This window comes from Clytia hemisphaerica, unplaced genomic scaffold (assembly GCF_902728285.1).
Source record: "Clytia hemisphaerica strain Z4C2 unplaced genomic scaffold, Clytia hemisphaerica genome assembly, whole genome shotgun sequence".
In the NCBI taxonomy this organism is placed as follows: Eukaryota; Metazoa; Cnidaria; class Hydrozoa; order Leptothecata; family Clytiidae; genus Clytia; species Clytia hemisphaerica.
In genome coordinates, this window is record NW_027103608.1 from 329,846 (window position 1) to 348,847 (window position 19,002).

Below are 19,002 nucleotides of genomic sequence, written 5' to 3' on the forward strand. Positions count from 1 at the left end.
CTGACGCCTAGGCTATGAGGAACATTGCTTGGTCATGTTTTATCCCTTAATGACGAATTTCAGGGAAGTATTGTAATTAAGGTCCTGAGTTGTTAAACATTTTAGGAATTTAACCCGGGGGGGAGGGTACTACCCTTGCCGACCGACGGGGGTGCTCCACTGAGGTTCGAAAAATGAACCGATTTTTGCCGAAATTTGCGAAAAAAGTGACCCTGAATGGGACTGCGAAATTCCAAAATTTTCTCAACTTTTCTACTTTCTCCGCAAATCTTCCAAGACAGGACCCTGCGAGGGATTGATCTTTAAGTAGACAGAATCTACCTGTTAAGCGCAATGGCGAATAATAAAAATTCCTGCAAATACGTCCCCAGATTATACTATGGTCTAGTAAAGACATTTGCTGCCAACAACGAGTATATTCACACCCCCTTCTCACAGACCCATTGGGAACCCTTCCCACTGGAAAAATTGGCCAAAATATCGTCCCCAGTGGAAAATTATACTCATTTTTGTCCCCACTGAAAATAATCAGATAAGCTAATCCCCACTGCAAAATATTGTGCTATTTTTTCCATCTCCACTGACATTTTTGGTTAGAAAACAATGGAATTCAAATCCCCAGCCATACTTAAAAAAACATTAGAATATCAATCCCCTTTGAGTTTCGGTCCGTTACTCCCCCCCCGCTGGCTGATAAAATCCCACCGGGTCTGTGAGAGAGAAGGGGTTGTATATTCGTATTAGAGGGGTCAAAATGCTGGTAGTACTTCAAAGGGCCATAACTTGTAATACAGAAATCTTTGCTTGCCTTTTTAATGCATGTTTGGAATCTTCGTAAATTTTTAATCACAGTTTAAAGACATTTGAAACAAAGCTCGGGCCACGAGAGCCTCGGAAAGTTTCAGAAACTTTCGATAAATATAAAAAAGGTCGACTTTTTGAATGTTCGAAAAAAGCATTTACAGATGTTAGGGAAATGACACAAGCTGTGGCTTTAACATTGACTTGCATTTGTTACTCAAATTAAAACTCATTATAAAAGCTTTAAATTAGTTTGAATTATGATTATAATCAATCCTTTCAGATTTGATTCGTCGTAACATACATATACGTCATCTTATTTGACATCACAATGTCAAATCTATGTCCGTATATCATCAGACTAGGGTGCGCAAGGTTATGAGTCACAAACAGGTACCTGATGCCTCCTTGCCTAATGCACAGCAAAATAAGAGACAGAATTTATTAATAATTTTTTCGAGACATTTTTTGTTTCAGAAACCGATTTGTATATGTTTTCTTTCCGCCATTTGAGGTGGGGCCACTACAATCAGTGCAATAATATATTGGCACCAGCCTAAAAAAAACACCACATATTAACTCACTTCCCTCTCCTAAATCCCCTCCCCCTATTTTCAATGGTTCAAGAAGGCAACAGGGCTGCAGACTCAACCATTGAAGCTTTAGGGGAGGGGAAATAGGTCGTAACATCAAAAATCAGTGTTTACTGCCAAATATTATTCCAGTGATTGTAGCAACTTTTTCATCTTTTCAAACTTTTTGCCTGTTTCCAGTTCTCAAATGTTTCTATTTTATGAAAAATGTTTCAAGTGGCCCCAGACCCTAAAATTCGTTCGAACTTTTCATAAACTATTAGAAATCATATGAAATTTTGTAGGACATAAAATGATAACAATCTTGTCATCACATCTATATGCGTTTAACATATCAACTCAAAGTTATAATGAAGTGCATACTATTTAAAATTTGACATGATACTTACCTATCTAAAGGTTTCATCAGAGATTTCAATTCTGCCCTCAGTCAAAGACTAGTGTACAGGCCTCAGAGTATAGTCTCAAAAACAGCCAAGTTAGGTTGTCAACACGCTTAATTTCCCACATTCTGGCCCTCATTAGATTGGATTTCAGATAACACTTTCCGAAAGATTGGGAATGTCGCAGGCTTATCCAATGAATCTCAAAATTTGATGTTTTTTTCCGAAGAGCTCGTCAGTTTTAAGATATCTAATCGGCTACCATATGAACGACCGTGTAACATGCGCCTTGGGACTTGACAGGACTGAAGCTAACCATGTGACTAACTTCATCCATTTTCATCACCTTGGCAAGGAGCTCGTCAGGTGTGTACTACTGAGACAGGGCTATGTTATAGTTCACTTAAGCAAGCTATTCAAAGTCGTGTTCAAGCTTAAAGGTTTTATTTTTACATAAGAGTGATATCGTTTCACATCAGACACATATTTCATATCAGGACAGTGTCTGCCTATTGTTATATTATGCTGATAGAAGCAAAAAGTTGTTTTTCTTTTTCTCTTTCTGATCAACTTGCTCCACATTCGTGTCAATCCAATGTGAAAAAGCTTGTAAATTAAAATTGATGAGTAAGCAAACGATATCACTTTTGTTTAAAAACAAAACCTTTAAGTTCAGTCAAATTCTTCTGGCGAGCATATGCGTTGTGAGATACCCTGCAAAATTTATGGATGAGAGTGGTTTTTACGACACTGTAATTATTGCCTTTGTTTTATATCAAAAGATATCGAATATGTCATAAACGTCTGCACTCCCTTGTAAATTTTGCAGGGTATCTCGCAACGCCTACGGCGAGAGTAAGAACACAGTTCTAATTACCCAGCTGGCACACAACGTTGTTTAGACGTTCAAATAACGTTATTTGGACGTTATGAACGGCACACGGACGTTGTTGTTGTTTTGACGATGTGTGCCGTCTGGGTAGGGGGGGTCAAAATATAATACATCAATGCCTTTAGAACTATTTCTATTTGCAGTATTTTCGTCAGAAATCTAAATTAGGAATATTTCTTTATCAAAACAACTTTAAATGTGAAGCAATCGAGGAAATCCTCACTTACTACCAATATTATTCAAAAATCACGTCTTTATGGATGTTCAAAACGTGAATTTTGTGGCCAGCCTATGGTTTGTTTTTTAGGTATTATGGTTATTTTCTTTTTAACTTCCTGGATATTTTTGCAGTGCTGTTTATATGGTTTGTTTACAGCGTTGCTAACTACCTAGCTAGACAGGAGCCTTATTGAAATTTGCTATAGCTTTCATGGTATCATATCGTGGGTAATTCTCTCACCTTAGATCAGGGCAAATTTTTGATATTATGCTTCTAATAGGGTGTAGAATTGACAAAAAAATTGCCCTTCGAATCTCCTGCAGTTTTCGAGTGCATCGATTTTTAGTTAATCGATAGAACTTATCAAGGGTCCCCCCTCTACTAACAGTTTTTTCGAAGTCTGAAAAATAAATATCTGAGGCTACCAACGGATTCAGCGTGAAAAAAAGATAAAGAAAATGGGGTTATTTGTTAAGTTTCTACCACCTGGTGTCGAGAAATGGCATTTTTAAGGCGAAAAATCGACGTTTTTGGCGTTTTCCGATGACATCAGCATCTTTCTGGGAGCATTTTCAGAAAAAATCATTCCCACGGCTGATCTTTTTTTTTGAAATTTTGATGACATCAGCAGAAAGGAGCAAAAAATTGACGTAATCAAAATTTTGAAATATTGTTTTTTTAAAAAAGATCGACTTTGGCGAGATGCATCTTTGGTTAAAGTTTGAAGGAAATTGAATGAACCATTCTTGAGAAATTCAATCTTTAGTTTTTATGACGTCATGGATTATGACGTCATAAATCACTTTTCAGAAAATGAGCGAAAAAACAATTAGGTTACACATCAAGTTAGAAACTTCATCATAGTATCCTTCATGTTCAGTCATTCTATTGGTCATTTTCTGTCAACTAATGCGATCTAAAATTTATGGTAATTTTCAGTTTTTGAGACATGCCATAACTTATCCCAGTACGCAATTATTTTGAAAAATTCTTACTGGTATCAGTAAATAAATATTCAAGCAGTATTCTGTGAAAGTTTCATTCGAAAAACGGCAGTATTGAGTTGAAAATTAGTTCTTGTTATAAAATGTGCGTTATTTGGTCCTAAATTTCTAAAAATTTATTTGAAATTTACAAAAATATACCCCAAACAAGCTAATTAGAGAGGGCAGTGAGAAAAATTTAAGACTTGAAAAGTAATTGTTCTTCAATTGAATATTATAATTACTTTTAAGGTTAAGGGTTTTATTAGCTAACGATTTAGTTCTTATAAAACACGGAGATACAGATAGAATATCGATTAACGACAAAAAACAATAGCATCATTATTCCAGCCTCGGCTTTCTTATACTATGGTGGAAATTATCCTGTAGATTTTGTTTTTGCGACATCTCCGCGATATATGGGTGACCGAAATCATCGGTTTCATGTATGTACGTCACACCCAACATGACGGGTTTAAAATCAACGGCACTTCATACACTGTTATTTTACGTAGATTTACTTTACGTAAGACTACACCTACGTCAATAAGAGCCCTACGGCCTAAACGCTATTTAGACTTTTAGATAGTTTTCTTTTCAGTTGTCATCGCTGGTCACGCTAAAAATTCTCAACTGTACACCCCATGTACCCTGTAAATTTCTCTTATAGTTGTCATCACTGGTCACGCTAATATTCTCAACTGTACACCCCATGTACCTTGTAAATTTATCCTTATAGTTGTCATCACTCCTTAAAGATTATTACATAATCGCACGGTCGATTGCCGACCTAAACACGTGGGTTAATATTACATAACCTGAGTTGAATCTTGCTACGCGAAGAAAAATTCAGTTCAAATATCCTGGGAAACCGTAGATTTGATATTTCTTGGAAAAATGATAATTTACTTCATCAAAACTAGCCTGTACCAAATTTACTATTTTGGAATTTACCTTGGCTACGATACTTTGTTCATTGATACAGTCGAATGCTGAGGTAGAGTGACACAGCTAATCTCAGTTCCAAGTAACTTATTGGCTAAATTAGTTACCCAATCAAGGCTAAATTTATTCGCGGTTGGCGGCGACCATGAGTTGAACCCACAGCCCTTGGAATATAAGGCGAATGCTCTACCGACTCTGCTACCCGCCCAAAGACTGCCACACTATATAAAAGAACAACGATAAAGCGATTTTGGAAAAAATTTGAAAGTTCTTTTTGAATTTTGATGGGCAGTAAAGATCACAAGTATCACAATAGAAAAAGTGTTGGTCTAAAGTACCTTGGTAGAAACTTTTAATAAGTCCAGATCAGTAGCGTGGTGGCAGGGGGCACCTCCCAGTGGCCGATTTTTTGGGGGTGTGACGAAATACAAAGGGCGAAAAAAAACGTCTCTTCTTACTAATTTCGGCGCCCTTTTGTTTTTTTGCACCTTAGAATTGGCAGTTTTCAACTAAAGAGAGAGAAAATATCCGAAAGTTTACTTTTAATTAGGGGCACTCAAAATCAAAATTATATGGAGTTGCCTCCCCAGTTTACCCGAATTTTCGTTGACCCACCACGGCACTGACTGATATAGATAGAGTTACGGTCCCTGTAACAAAGTAGTTTAATTCCACGTGAGTTTTCTACGTGTTTTCTGTTGATGGTGCATGAAATACGTCAATAATATGTTTACAAAATTCCTAAGACCTTAAGAGTATTTTTCCTATTTTCTCCCTCCCAGCTTTCGATTCTCAAAATATAATATCATTTTCGTTCAATCAAGTTCATGGTTCAATTATTTGTAAGTGTTGTAAATAGAGAGAGTGTATTATACTCTGAAGCTTGCTAACTGTACTATTTTTGGTATTTTCAAGCATAGAAGGCTAGACATGTTATTTTCTATAGGCCAGTTCTAGGAAGCACCAACCTAGGCGTATAGCACTGACCCGTGGCGCCCCTCTGCATGAATAAGCCAGAAAACTTCCCTCTGGGAGGAAACCATCCTGAAATCTCATCTGTATCTCAATATTGGACTGAGCTTACTGTATGCTCTTATGAAAAGATACTTTAATTATGAGAATCTTGTCTTTTGAACTGCTGGGCATAGATTTTTCTCCTTGCTGATCGACTGAACATTGTTATGGCTCTTATAAAAATATTGTACCTAATTCGTACAAATTTTAACTGTTTATTTTTTCAATCACCACTGCATTTAATTTCACTTGAAAACAATTACCGTGAATAGCACAGGTCAAAATCATATATTGACGCTGTGCCGACGAATTGAGATTCTATTCAGCGCGCAATCAACGAAGACAAAAGTAACCATGACGACCATCCAAGATCTTGGATGAAGTTCAAAGTTGATATTTTTATTCCCGTCTTTGAAAACACAACTTTAAAAAGTCATAAAAAGACTGTCTATTATTTCGATTAAATTAAAGGGAAATTTCCATAATTAAAAGTTTAGTAATTACTGTTATAAACTTGGGGATCATGTAAAAGATTTCTTTCGAAAGAAACTCATTTCAATTACGCTTGGAGGTTTCTGGGGAATTCGTAAATAGTAAACTGCATACTGATACAGTCTGCTAGATAATAATATGGTAATATTTGCTCTTCATCTTTGATTTTTTCTACAGTGATTAGATTGACACATGCGCAATAAAATTTCTGTTATTGGTCTTCAGAGGTTAATATATTCTTTTGAAAACTTAACCTATGATATTCAGGCTAGAAAACAATGGAATTCAAATCCCCAACCATAAAAACATAGGATTATCAATCCCCATCGACTTTCAGTCCGTTATTTATACCACAATTGCTTAAAAATATCCAACTGAATTTTTTAAATAATTCCAAACCTTGTTTAGTTGGATTTTGGCTTTTCTCCAACTGAATCTTAAAAATTCCAAAATATCAGCCTGACTACTAAAAAATCCTACTGGTTTGTGAGTAGGGGCTGTCTACAGGAAGAAAAGTTCGTTTCTTACCAAAATTTAACCAACCATGTTTTCTTTGGAAAATAAACTCGCCTCTGTTTTCTTCTTTTTCATGTTTTCATGTAACAGAAAGCTGTTTCTTCACTAGCAAGTAGAGAGTTACCCTATTTTTGTTGCAGAATGTCTCCACGCCATCAGATTGGTCCTTACAGTTTTAGCGGAGTGAGCGCAAGAAAGTGGACTGTATTCTGATTTGAGAATGAAATCTTTACAGGCGGTATAGAAAAAAAATATTAACTAGACTGTGCAATAGTATTTTGTGAAGACAAATTTTGTTGTCTGAAAAATTTTGTTTTCAGTTCTTACAAAAATTTTCGGAAATTTTTTAAATTGATGTATCAAAATATGACTCTCTTTGTATGGAAAATTGGGATGAAAAATTGGCCCAAAACTACAATTTTTAAGATTTTGAGACAAAAATTTTCCTAAATCTTATTTTTAGTTCGGCTAAAGTTACACAATCTTGCGCAATAATTTTTTTCAAAATGGTTTTTTTCGTCGAAAATTAGGTCTTCAAATTTGAAATACTCTTCTTCGCAAAAGTTTTCATCTTTCTTCTTCAATTTTTTTCATCAGGATTTTTACTTTTTTAGATTAAGGAACAGTTGATTTAACAGAAAACGTATAACATGTCATGGTTTTGCTACGTAGATCACTCATTTTATACATGCAAATATGAAAAATCAACTATGGTCAGAGTCCTTACATCTCTAACTTTCTTTCATTCAGGTGTTTTATCTAATGATGCTGTCGTGATGCGGTTATATCATTAGAATTACTAAGAAACTCTGAGCCAGGAATCATAGGGATCTTTTGGTCTGAGCGAAGTGTTCCAGCGCATAGGCGCGTAAGGTGCGTCATTTAACAGCAATTCTTATAAAGGGGTCAAGGGGAGTCAAAAATTAGTCAAATTACGAAAGCTTCGAGTATAGAGATTGGTTTAAAAGACATTTTTAACTGAAGATACTGAAACACTTGCTTGAGTTAGGAGTTAGAGGGTCGAGTTATGGAGACTCCACTGTCTAGGCCGTTTGGATCAAGCTGGCGCACGCATTGTTTAAATAATAATTCAAAATTCATATAAAAAGGTAGTAATATTGTAAAAGGTTGGGGTCTAGGTTATTAAAAAGATGATTAAGATAATTAAGAAACTCCTTACACGCTAGTATACCATCACTGCACGTGAACTTCTCACATGGAACGTCCTATTTACCGGATACGAGATTTTAGTCAATACGTCAGATGTATCACATTTATCCGTGATCAAAGTGTGATTGTTGTCAAAGTTTGACTTGACAGAAAACTTTAAGACTTGGTGACAGGAATGGGCTTATTCTTATGGGCTTTCACTGAATATGTTTTTCAAACCACTCTCCCGCGGCAATTTCTATTTTTTATAAAAACTCTTTATTATAAGCACTATTCCCGCGTTCCTTGTGCCCAAGGAAAGACAGACGCTTGCTAGTCTAGAATTCACTTTGAATAGCCGGGAGTTTGAGTAACTTAAAGTTCGAATTTTTAATCGAACCTTTGTGGAAAGGGTTTGTTTTAACGGAAAGTTAAGAGATTTTGGTTTTAAAGAACTTTCCAAATGATGCAGATCTATAGAATCTGTTTAAATAATTTTTGTATATCAATCAAGAACTTTTTGAGAAGAAACATTGTGACCATGGTGTTAAAATCAATGGGCTTGGAACACCCATTGAGTTTAAAGTCCCGAAGAGCTAGAGTTCAATCTCTAACCTTTCTCAGGCAAGAAAAAGTGAAGCCTTAAAAAATGCGCCGTATTTTTGACGACAGATTGAATCTAGCAATTCCTGTTGTTTACCCGCGCAACTTGGTATATTTTTTTCAAATCCTAGCCAAGGTAAATTTTAGCCCTTCGGGCTCAATCTGTCATTGTGTAAAAACCTTAGGCGAGCCCGGTCGGCCGCCGCCGGCGAACCAGTACCGAGTTTATGTATTTGCACTTTTGAGGACGGTAGAGTGACTGAAGCGATTTGGAAAAACCCGCAATTCCGCCCCGCAAAATCGAGGACGGTAAAAGTGCTGATTTACCGTCGTCCTCAGCTGGTCAGGATCTACTCAAATTAGAACCTTACCGTCTCCGTCGCTGAAAAACGCACATACATAAACTCGCTAGTGTTCTTCGCCAAACGGATCTATCCGACATTAGTGTTGCCAATTCAGTTGAGTTGTATGTCCCTGTATCTCTTCTGAGGGTATCCCAAAGAATATTGTAAAAGAGGTTACTCACGAAACGAAAGTCTCGTGTTCGCAAGCGAAAGGTTTTTATAACAGTCTGACAGTACCGTAAGAAGCTTATTTCTCATTCCCGGCGAAATTTTCCCATTTACAACAAAAAAGGACCGAAAAGTACAATTACGTTTGTTTTGGTCTTCCTTGTTTGCGATGACCATGCTTCGGTTCCCAAAAAATAAGGTGATGAGTGCTGAGCTCAGGATGACGAAAACAATGACCAGCTAATTGGAGTCCTCTTGATGCAATCTTATTGCTTAAAGATGGAAGTTTCCCGTATAACTCTGTGTTAGGCATCGATCACTCCACTGCATATTTTTGACGAACTTCAACATCCTGGTGTAAGAGCTCAAGGCCTTTTTTTGGGTTGATGTTAATGTCCAACTTTTACAACCGTATAATAATACAGACTCGACAGTTGCTATGAAAAGTTTCACTTTTAGGGAGGTGTTAAGGTTAGATTTCCATATCTTCATACCATTAAGTGATTGCCAGGCAAGGGCTTTTCTGACACTGAAATCTTTTTCAGTAGAGTTAACTCAGGACCCGAGGTATTTGAAATCGTCCACCCACGTAAGGTTGGTGCCATTGGATGTATGGAGTGGTGTAGGACTATCGATGTTATATGCAAAAAAAAATTGTATTTTTTGCGTTCAGTCCGAGTCCCACCTTAATACACTCTCCTTCCACTGCAGACAACAGCTTTTGTGCCTTCGTAATATGGAACAGTCGGAAAGTAACTCATTGGATCAGTGAGGTGTCGGGAGCTGCCAGCAGTACGTGCATGAGAAGAACAAATTCAAATTCGTATAGAAAATTGGCTAGCTTCACGGACAATCTGGCGTTCTATAAATGTTCTAATTACGGCGCCCTATACGGCGCCCTATTTTCAAACTCAATCACGCAACTTTGTTGTCATTCCTAGTCCTATTAGAACAAGCGCAGTCCTTACAAATTTGAGGTTGTATATTCGTCAAATTGTTATGTTTTCACCCATCCTTTTAGAGCTTCAGCGTGTGGGCAGAAAACAGTCACAATCTGATCTCAGGTTAGTTTAATGTAGATGTCTTGCCGGCAGTTTAAAAGAAGAGTCAAAGTCGTATTGGTTTTTCAGTTTCTTGATTGAGCAGTTTAGATTATGCACCACAGGACATAAATATATCTTCTTCCTAATTCTTGGTTCCATTAATCACAGGGAAAAAATTTTCGATTTCCAAGGTTGGAAATTCAATATTTTTGGGTTGGAAATTTTGTTTTTATAATTTAGGGTTGGAAATTTGAGCGATTAACTTAAGCTGATTTGGAAAACGTAAATTACCCATAGGTTTTGTAGAATAAACCAATGCCCTTGAAAAATCAAGTGAAAAAAAACTCTGTAGAAATGACAATTTTCCAAGGCTGGTTGGAAAACATGACTTTATGGGTGGGAAATTTTTATTTTCCAAACAGTTTGGGAATTGAAAAGAAGGTCGAAAATCGATTCGAAAATACATTTTTTGTAAATTTGATACCTCGGGTTGAAAAACTAGACTTTTTGGGTCGGAAATGTGTGTTTCTCCCAAACAGTGTTGGAAAAAACGTTTTCCCAAAAGTTGGAAAACGTTAAAAATCAATGTGGAAATTACGTTTTTTCAACCATTTTTTGCGCATGTCCTTTGAGAAAACCACAAGCAATTTTTCGCTCAAAACTGTTTTGATGTATAGCTAGCCTACATATTAGGTTATAATGTGAGCAGTCAAGCTGTAAGTTTCCGTCAGGTGAGGCCTTGGTCAATCGCAGTGAGTTCGCACAGTGAAGCACATAGGGTACTTGTGTCATAGTTTCAAATAGTGCCCTGCTGAGCTGTGTGAGTGATCTAGGATCAACCACGTATCTGTGCGAACAATAACGAGAGATTGACCGGGAGCCATCGAGCCTAGGCTAGCGAGTGTGACTGTTCACAAAAACAAAAACATTGTTTAAGATCTCTTTTTCCACATCTCTGCCCATCACTATTTTGGGATTTGGCTTTTTTGGCTTTTTTCTTTTTTCCAACGAATTCCACCTTGTTAATTCTTTTTTGCCTGAGTTTTGTTTTTGCTTTTTTTTGGAGTTGAACCTTCCAGCTTGGAAATTTGAATCTTTTTTTCAAAATTCCAACCTTGTTTATTTTAAATTTTCAACCAACAATTTAATGTTATGAATTTTAAGGCTTAAAACCCAAAAAGTTAAGAACATCCGAAGGCTTTCAAATATTCTAGATTTTATTAGATAAGAAACGTGTACATAAGAAGAAAGTTTTACAGGAATTTGGTTTAGTTGATGATCGATAAAGAGTAGGAGTGGGTCAAAAAAAATCAAAACATATAACCGCATTTTCTTTGAACGATATCTCGATCTTTACAGATCTTTATCAAGCTTGAAATGCTACAGATTCTGATACCTTTTTAATAGATCTTACTGGAGTTTTTGATATTTTTAAAAAGGCGATGCATTGTGGGATTGTTTCGAGTGTATTACAATAGAAATCTCTTAAAAAAATCCCACAATGCATCACTTTTATAGAAAAATCAAAAACTCCGATAAGGTCTATTACAATGTTAAAAAATCAGTACAATGGATAAAATGTATTATTAAAGCTACCAATGAAATAATAAAGAAAGCTTTCTTATACCATGCTTTTGTATTTCATAAGAACAAAGTATATAAAAAGCCATAATTAAAACCATAAGGTTTCGATGGCTAAAATTATAAGAACAATTTAAGAACATTTTAAAAGGCTTTGGCGACACTAAAACACCCGATTCCTTAAAAAAAATGTACCTTCCAAAAAACAACTAAAATCTGGCGGACTGTTTTACAGTCCACCTAAGCAAAAGCATATTACCATATACTACCGGGCCACTTAATCGCGCCATCCAGCCTATAAAAAAAGCTTTAAGTGGACCCCGGGTTAAGTCCGTATAAAAAAACCCGGTCTGGAAGCCTTTTGTTTCTTTCCATTGTTTCTTACTTGAACTTACGTTGAGAAATTGGTTTGTTTTGCTCACTGTGATCACATCATCATGTGATTAAATCTTAAAGTTAAACCAATCCCAAGAGGAGTACTTGGTAACGTGATCAAAAACTGAGCAAATCGATTTTTATCTTTTGATATTAACAAAGGAAAAAGATAACAAAAAGTTAAAACAATAAGCTTCCAGACCAGGGTTTTTATACGGACTATGATGTGATGCAGCTGCTGTCATGTGTGACATGTATTACTTGACGTTGAATAAGTTTCTAATAAGTCTTCATTCGAGAGAAATATTCTTGAAAACAATCCATTACTGAAACCTTGTTGCTATTTGCTGTGTTGTCAACATTCGAGACATGAGTTATCCAGAAATTTCAAAAGATTGGTTACATCGACGTGGCTTTACCACCAAAATTTTTTTTCTACAAAATTTTGTGTTTGGGATGGAATATTCATTGACCTTTGTCACTTTGTACATTTATTTAAAAGACGTCTTAAAATCACAACACGTCGATTTTTTCTATAGTCTCATATCCGGCAGTTATTTGGGATTCATAGCGATAGCTGGGCTAATTATGAGTAAATTGTTCGACAATACACGACGAACCCGTCTCTTGTTTATCATTGGAAATATTTTGACGTGTTTTGGAAACATCCTTTATACAATCCCTTATTCGCCTTGGTTGCTGTTCGCTGGCCGCACCATATCAGGTAGAAATATTTATAATCAAAAAAATTATAATTTGGGACCGCCAAAGACGGGGGTAAATCGTGTGGAATCAATAAAAAATGTGATCTCAGGATCAAGGCCTCCTAAAACCACGGGATAAGTTCTAAAAGTAATGTTATCATAAAATGAATGCCCAGTAAAGGTTTGGTGGCCATATAACTTCAATTTTCATGAAATTATGAGCAATTTTCTAAAATTCAAAATGACAGACGACCTAGCAACAAAAAATGGCTTTTAGCAAGGTGAGCGCTTCGTCCAACCCCTATGTTGTTATACATTTTTGAAACCTTTTATCCAAAAGAAAAGTACGTTATTCAATTCTTTCTTGGAAAAAGTCCTTTTTAAGGATCTTAGGCTTACTCCCCGGCATTAAGACAAAGATATCATGAAATTTCAACCTTTTTTTCACAAGATATATAAGAAAAAGAAATATGTTATATTCATTCGCGCTCTGTTGGCTTTTTAAGCTCAAAAGTTTGAAGATTTTTGAGAAATCGCAAAGTTTGTCTACAAAACATCCACGATGGTGTGTAGAAATAGAAAGTTCTCTCCATCCGTGGTGCTCCATTTTACAATCTCACCATTCTGGTCTGTAAAATGCATAATTTTGAAAAAAAAAAAAAAAAACTTTATCTCAGGAACCTTCCTACCAAGTTTTAATGCTGTAGCATTAATAGAAATAAAAATTATTAATAAAAGCATTTTTAACATAACCCCCGGATTTTTCGTTTTAACCATGATTTTTTCAAAAACCTTCAAGAATCGTCCGATTTTCGATGAAAATTTGTTTCGGCCGAAAATCGCCTTTTTTGCAGATTTTCATTGAATTTTTTCGTTTAATATTTTTGTTTAAGAATGCCCACAGTTAAGCATGGTTCAATTTTCAAGGAAACTGACTTTGATAGCCGGACCTTTCTAAATATCGTCAGAACAGCAGAGAATCGCCGGAAAAACGGTTTTCCATTCCGGAAAAATTGGTTTATTAAGTGATTATAATTTGGATTTTGTAGATTTCGAATATTTATCATTTGTTACCCTCATTTTCTTTTTCCTTACACCTTATATATCCCCCAATCAACAATCAATGTTGAAATTTAATGCGTTATGCTTTTTCGCTAACACTATATTTTCTGACTGATTGTTGTCACATTTCTATACAGCTTTCATCATCAGGTAGGTCCATTCAGCATACATTCAACTTGTCAAATCAGGTTTTCACGCCGATTCCGAATCTGAATTTTATTTTGTCATAGCTATTACGCTTGACCTTATATAGAAGGCTTTATTTATTCAGAAAATATCGCAAAAATGGTACGAAATCAATATTTTTGAAAGGAGATTCCGGATTTCAAATTCGGAATTAGCATGAAAAATTAATTTAAAAAAGATAGTTAAACATAGATATTTCCAAATAAAGTCATTTTTGGACCCCCCATGAATGACCAAAATAAAACAACTTTCCGGACTGACCGATCCACCTCAAAAATCTAGGGTCGATTGACGGCAAACCAAGAATTATCTTTTTAAGTCCAGTCTTATTCTCATAAAAAAAGTAGTCTGACGCCTTTTAATTATTATCTTTTACAGGTTTAAGTGGATACATATCCCCTATCTTGACATCAGAGATTGCTCGTTCCTATCCACGAGATGAAGTTTTAGGGAAACTATCAACATTATGCTTTTCCTTCTCGCTGGGTTTGATAGGCGGTCCGTGTATCAATTTCGCCTTTATACGAGCTGATTTTCGGTTATTTGGTGTTCATATTGGATATGCTAACGGTTCTGGTTTGGCTCTCACGATCATTTACTTTTCAATGATGATCTTATCGTTTTTTGTGAGTGATCTCTCAAGAGAGTTTGATTTGAAAGAAGCAACAAGGAATTACCATCAACATAACAAATCTTTGGAAATAGAGAAAGCAACAGAGGTAGATTCATTTGAGAAAACTGATGAAGCATTGAAAGAAAGTGATGTTCAGACATCAATACTGCCGACAAAGCTAGAGCCAGACCAAGAAGAACCTTTACTAAACACTATTGAGACAATCAAACAACTGTTAACTAATATAGATGCTATGATTTTATTGATGATTGCGTTTTTCTTTTCTTACTCAATTGTTACATTTGAATCTTGGATCCCCATGACATGTGTTAATTTCCTGCACTGGAATTTGGCTGAAATCAACGCAATTGTTTTGGCGACTGGTGCTGTTTGCAGCATAAGTCTTTCAGGTTTCGCTGTTATTAACGTAAGTCACTTTGCTTTTCACCTATTGGCTGTCTGCAGTTGCATATCATTGGCGTTTGTTTACGTAATGTTTTTATATTTCCATTGGTACGGTGGTTTGATTTTCGCCGTCGATATAACGATTTGGATATGCTATACGTTCTGCTTTTCACTCCTCGCAATTGGCTTTGAAATGTTCACGTCGATAACATTAGCTTTGATGGTACCTTCAAGAGTACAAACTTCCGCTGAAAGTATCCGACTAGCTTTTTCAAGTGGCGGTGCTTCAATTGGTATGTTTACGGCTGCGTTCCTGTTTCACGTATTATCGTATTTCAACCCTATATGCATTGTTCTGTGCTTTGTTCTGTCTTCTATGTTAGTGTGGAGACGGAAATTTTTCCAAAATCCGAAAGAAATTTTACATTAGACGATTTTTGATTAGTAGTAGAATTCACTAATTTTGATCTCATTATTTTTTTTATTTTTTGAAATTCCACTTTATAGGAATTTTGGGTTCTTAGTAGGGGTTCTTATCACAGATCTGTAAAGCCCGAAAGGCTAGATCCGCGGCCTTTATTTTGATAGGATTTCTTACCAAAGAAATCACGTGACAACAAGCAATTTCACTGGTTTGAGAGTAAGGACCAACCTTAACCATAGTTTTTGTTTCGACGCTGCGAAGACAGATTTTAGGGCGTTGAAAAACATTGTTCTACCTTTAAATTTTCTTCGTTTGTAATTATATTTGGAATTAGGTTTATTATCATACAACTGAGGACCATTTATTTCTCCCTTGCATAGAATTTTAATATTTAAAATTAGTTATAACTCACTACAATCAGCGCCGAAATATTTGGCACAAAAGGGGAATTCCGTCAAAACTTTGTAACCACAAGTGATTTTTAAGTGCTTTGAAGTACAGTTCGGAAGTAGAGTTTTAACTCTGAATTTAACATTAGACTTAAGACTTAAGGCCGGTTTCCACTTGCGCGCGCTGTGATCGCACTTTTTGACTTCAATCCTTTTTGCTTGGAAAAAAGATTACGTCATAAAAATGTAGTGCTCGCTGGAAAAAAAAGTTGAACACATTTCAACTTTTTTCAACCGTTACGTCAGATCGCGCCAATGGAGTTGCTTCATTTTTCTTTTGACCAATAGCGTGGAAGCTTTGCTCGAAAATATGCGATTGAAGCGCGCGCAAGTGGAGACCGGCCTTTAGGAGGACCTTGGGATCTCCGGATCTAAAAGCTCAAAAATGTTCCAATAAGGATGAGAATATAGCTTGGAAGTCACTTAACCCCACCCAAATCGAAAAATCCAATGAAGCAAAGAGGAAGTACTGAAACTGCAATTCTCGCCCAACCTTTATATTCTGAAAAAACGTTAAAATACCCAAAACTCCCAATAAATTTCAGCGCTGATTGTATCAAGCATCATATTTGGTATGTAAACTTTATTATTCTAACGGCATGAAGATATTATAAATAAAAGGGAATTTATTTACTGTTTTAACTTCGATTCGGATCGCATAGGAGGTTTTGAACTTAGCATTTAAAGTTAAGTTGTTTTCGGTTAAAAATATCTCAAAAATACTGAAAAGTCAGTACATCAACCAAAAGATCGACGAATGGACCCAGGAGATTAATCTTCTTGCTAAAATCGCAGCAACTTATCCACAAGCAGCCTACTCAGCCTACGTCAGCAGCTACCAACATAAGCTGACGTACTTCCTACGCACCATCCCAACAATCAATGACGAGCTGAAAAGAGTCGACGAAGCTGTGAGGCACCGACTGATTCCATCACTAACTGGTGGACGCATCATCAACGACCAGGAAAGAATAATGCTTTCCTTACCTCCACATCTCGGCGGAATGGGACTGAAAATCTACGCCGAAGAATCGAGCCACGATCACAGAGACTCGATGAGTGCAACCGTGGCACTGCAGAATCAAATCCTTCAAGCAAACGATGGTGCACCCGAAGCGAAATCTAAGTCTCGTCTTCATAACGAACGGCAGCAACGTCACCAGGAAAAGCTACGAGCTTTCTTGGAGACAGCCGACATCAACACCAAACGAACGATGGAGACGCTCAATCAAAAAGGTGCTTCAAATTGGCTGACATCCATCCCTTTGAAGGAACAAGGTTTCGAGCTGACCAAGCAAGAGTTTTGGGATGCCATCAGAATTCGATACAACGTGCCTCTCGACCGACTCCCATCAACTTGCGCGTGCGGATCATCGTTCGATCTAGCACACGCGCTCTCGTGCAAGAAGGGAGGATTCGTGTCTTTGAGACACAATGAAATTAGAGACATTACATCCAAATTGCTAGGAGAAGTGTTCGTAGATGTAAGAACTGAACCCCTATTAAACGAACTTAATAACGAAGATCTACCAAGACATACAAATGTCTCATGCGAGGCGAGACTGGATATAAGCGCTCTCAGTTTTTGGACTGCTGGCCAAAGAGAATTTTTTGATGTGAGGATTTTCAACCCGTTTGCTCGAAGGTACAGAAATTCAAAAATTGAGAACTGCTTATCACCCAATGAACGCGAAAAGAAGAGACAATATGGTCATGATATGGTGAACGTATTTTGCAAGCCGAAAATGGGACTTTTTCTCCGCTTGTTTTTGCGGCAAATGGGGCGATGGGACGTGAATGTACGTTATTTTACAAGCGTCTAGCTGAAATGATAGCAGACAAAAGACATGAAACTTTCTCAAAAGTTACTAACAGCATTAGAACTATCATATGCTTCTCGCTCGTTAGATCTACAGTGAGATGCATCCGTGGATCGAGAGGTAGAGTACGACTCCCTCAAGATGAAGTTTGATTTTTTTTCCTTTCTTATACATAATCCATAATTCTAGTAGAATTTTATTTAAATCCAAAAGATCCATGCCGGGACAGGCTCCGGTATATAGTATATTTTATATTTTTCAATACCGACTTGTATTTAATTTCTCTAGTATATTACGTTCCGAAAATGCTTGAACGAAAATAGATTACCTATATCCGTATACTCTTTAAAAATAAAATACTGACTCGCGACACGCAGGTTCTATCAAGATCTTATTGTAAAGGCCGAGGTAAACGATTCCAACATTTCATCTGGCCCAGTTTAAATGAATAATTTGGAAATTTTCAGCTTGAAATTTTTACAGTATTATCTTAACCCTTTAAGTGCCAATTTCATATATATCAGACATGGGCTATGCCCTCCTGTAATGCCCAGTTTCAGTTAGAAATCGTCATTTTTGGTCTAACTCGTAGGAATTGAATTGGGCTTTATGGTGAAGCAAAAACACAATCGAAAGTGAGTCTTTCCAGCGAGATTTTAAGCCAAAAAGTCAAAAAAAATGCAAAAATTTGACAAAAATCTACTTTTTTTCCGATTTTGACCATTCTTGGACCATTTTTGGTCAACGAGTGATCCAAGAACCTCCAAATTTTGCCCTGCTTTACTTGATTCTGTCTTCCAGCGAACTAAGTTGAAGTTTTACCACTGGGCACCTTTCTATCATTCAGGCAGGTCCACGCAGTCCACAGCAATTTTTTATGAATAGGAAGTAGTTTTAATAAAATCCGCCGCGAGTTAATCACCATGGCACTAATTTCAAAACGAGGCAAGTGATGTTCGTAACGTAATTTATGAAAAGGTCTATCAGTTGAGAATTTTTAGCGTGACCAGCGATGACAACTGAAAAGAAAACTATCTAAAAGTCTAAATAGCGTTTAGGCCGTAGGGCTCTTATTGACGTAGGTGTAGTCTTACGTAAAGTAAATCTACGTAAAATAACAGTGTATGAAGTGCCGTTGATTTTAAACCCGTCATGTTGGGTGTGACGTACATTCATGAAACCGACGATTTCGGTCACCCATATATCGCGGAGATGCCCCATTATTTTTATCCCCACT

At 36.5% G+C, this 19,002-nt stretch overlaps 1 protein-coding gene across 1 annotated transcript; it reads left to right on the forward strand.

Annotated features, from left to right (window-relative positions):
- Nucleotides 1–12,313: 12,313 nt before the first annotated feature.
- LOC136802142 (uncharacterized) lies at nt 12,314–16,497 on the forward strand. Its single transcript, XM_067058861.1, has 2 exons — nt 12,314–12,826; nt 14,433–16,497. The coding sequence occupies exons 1-2, from the start codon at nt 12,472–12,474 to the stop codon at nt 15,500–15,502; spliced, it is 1,425 nt and encodes a 474-aa protein (XP_066914962.1). The 5' UTR covers nt 12,314–12,471; the 3' UTR covers nt 15,503–16,497.
- Nucleotides 16,498–19,002: the final 2,505 nt, after the last annotated feature.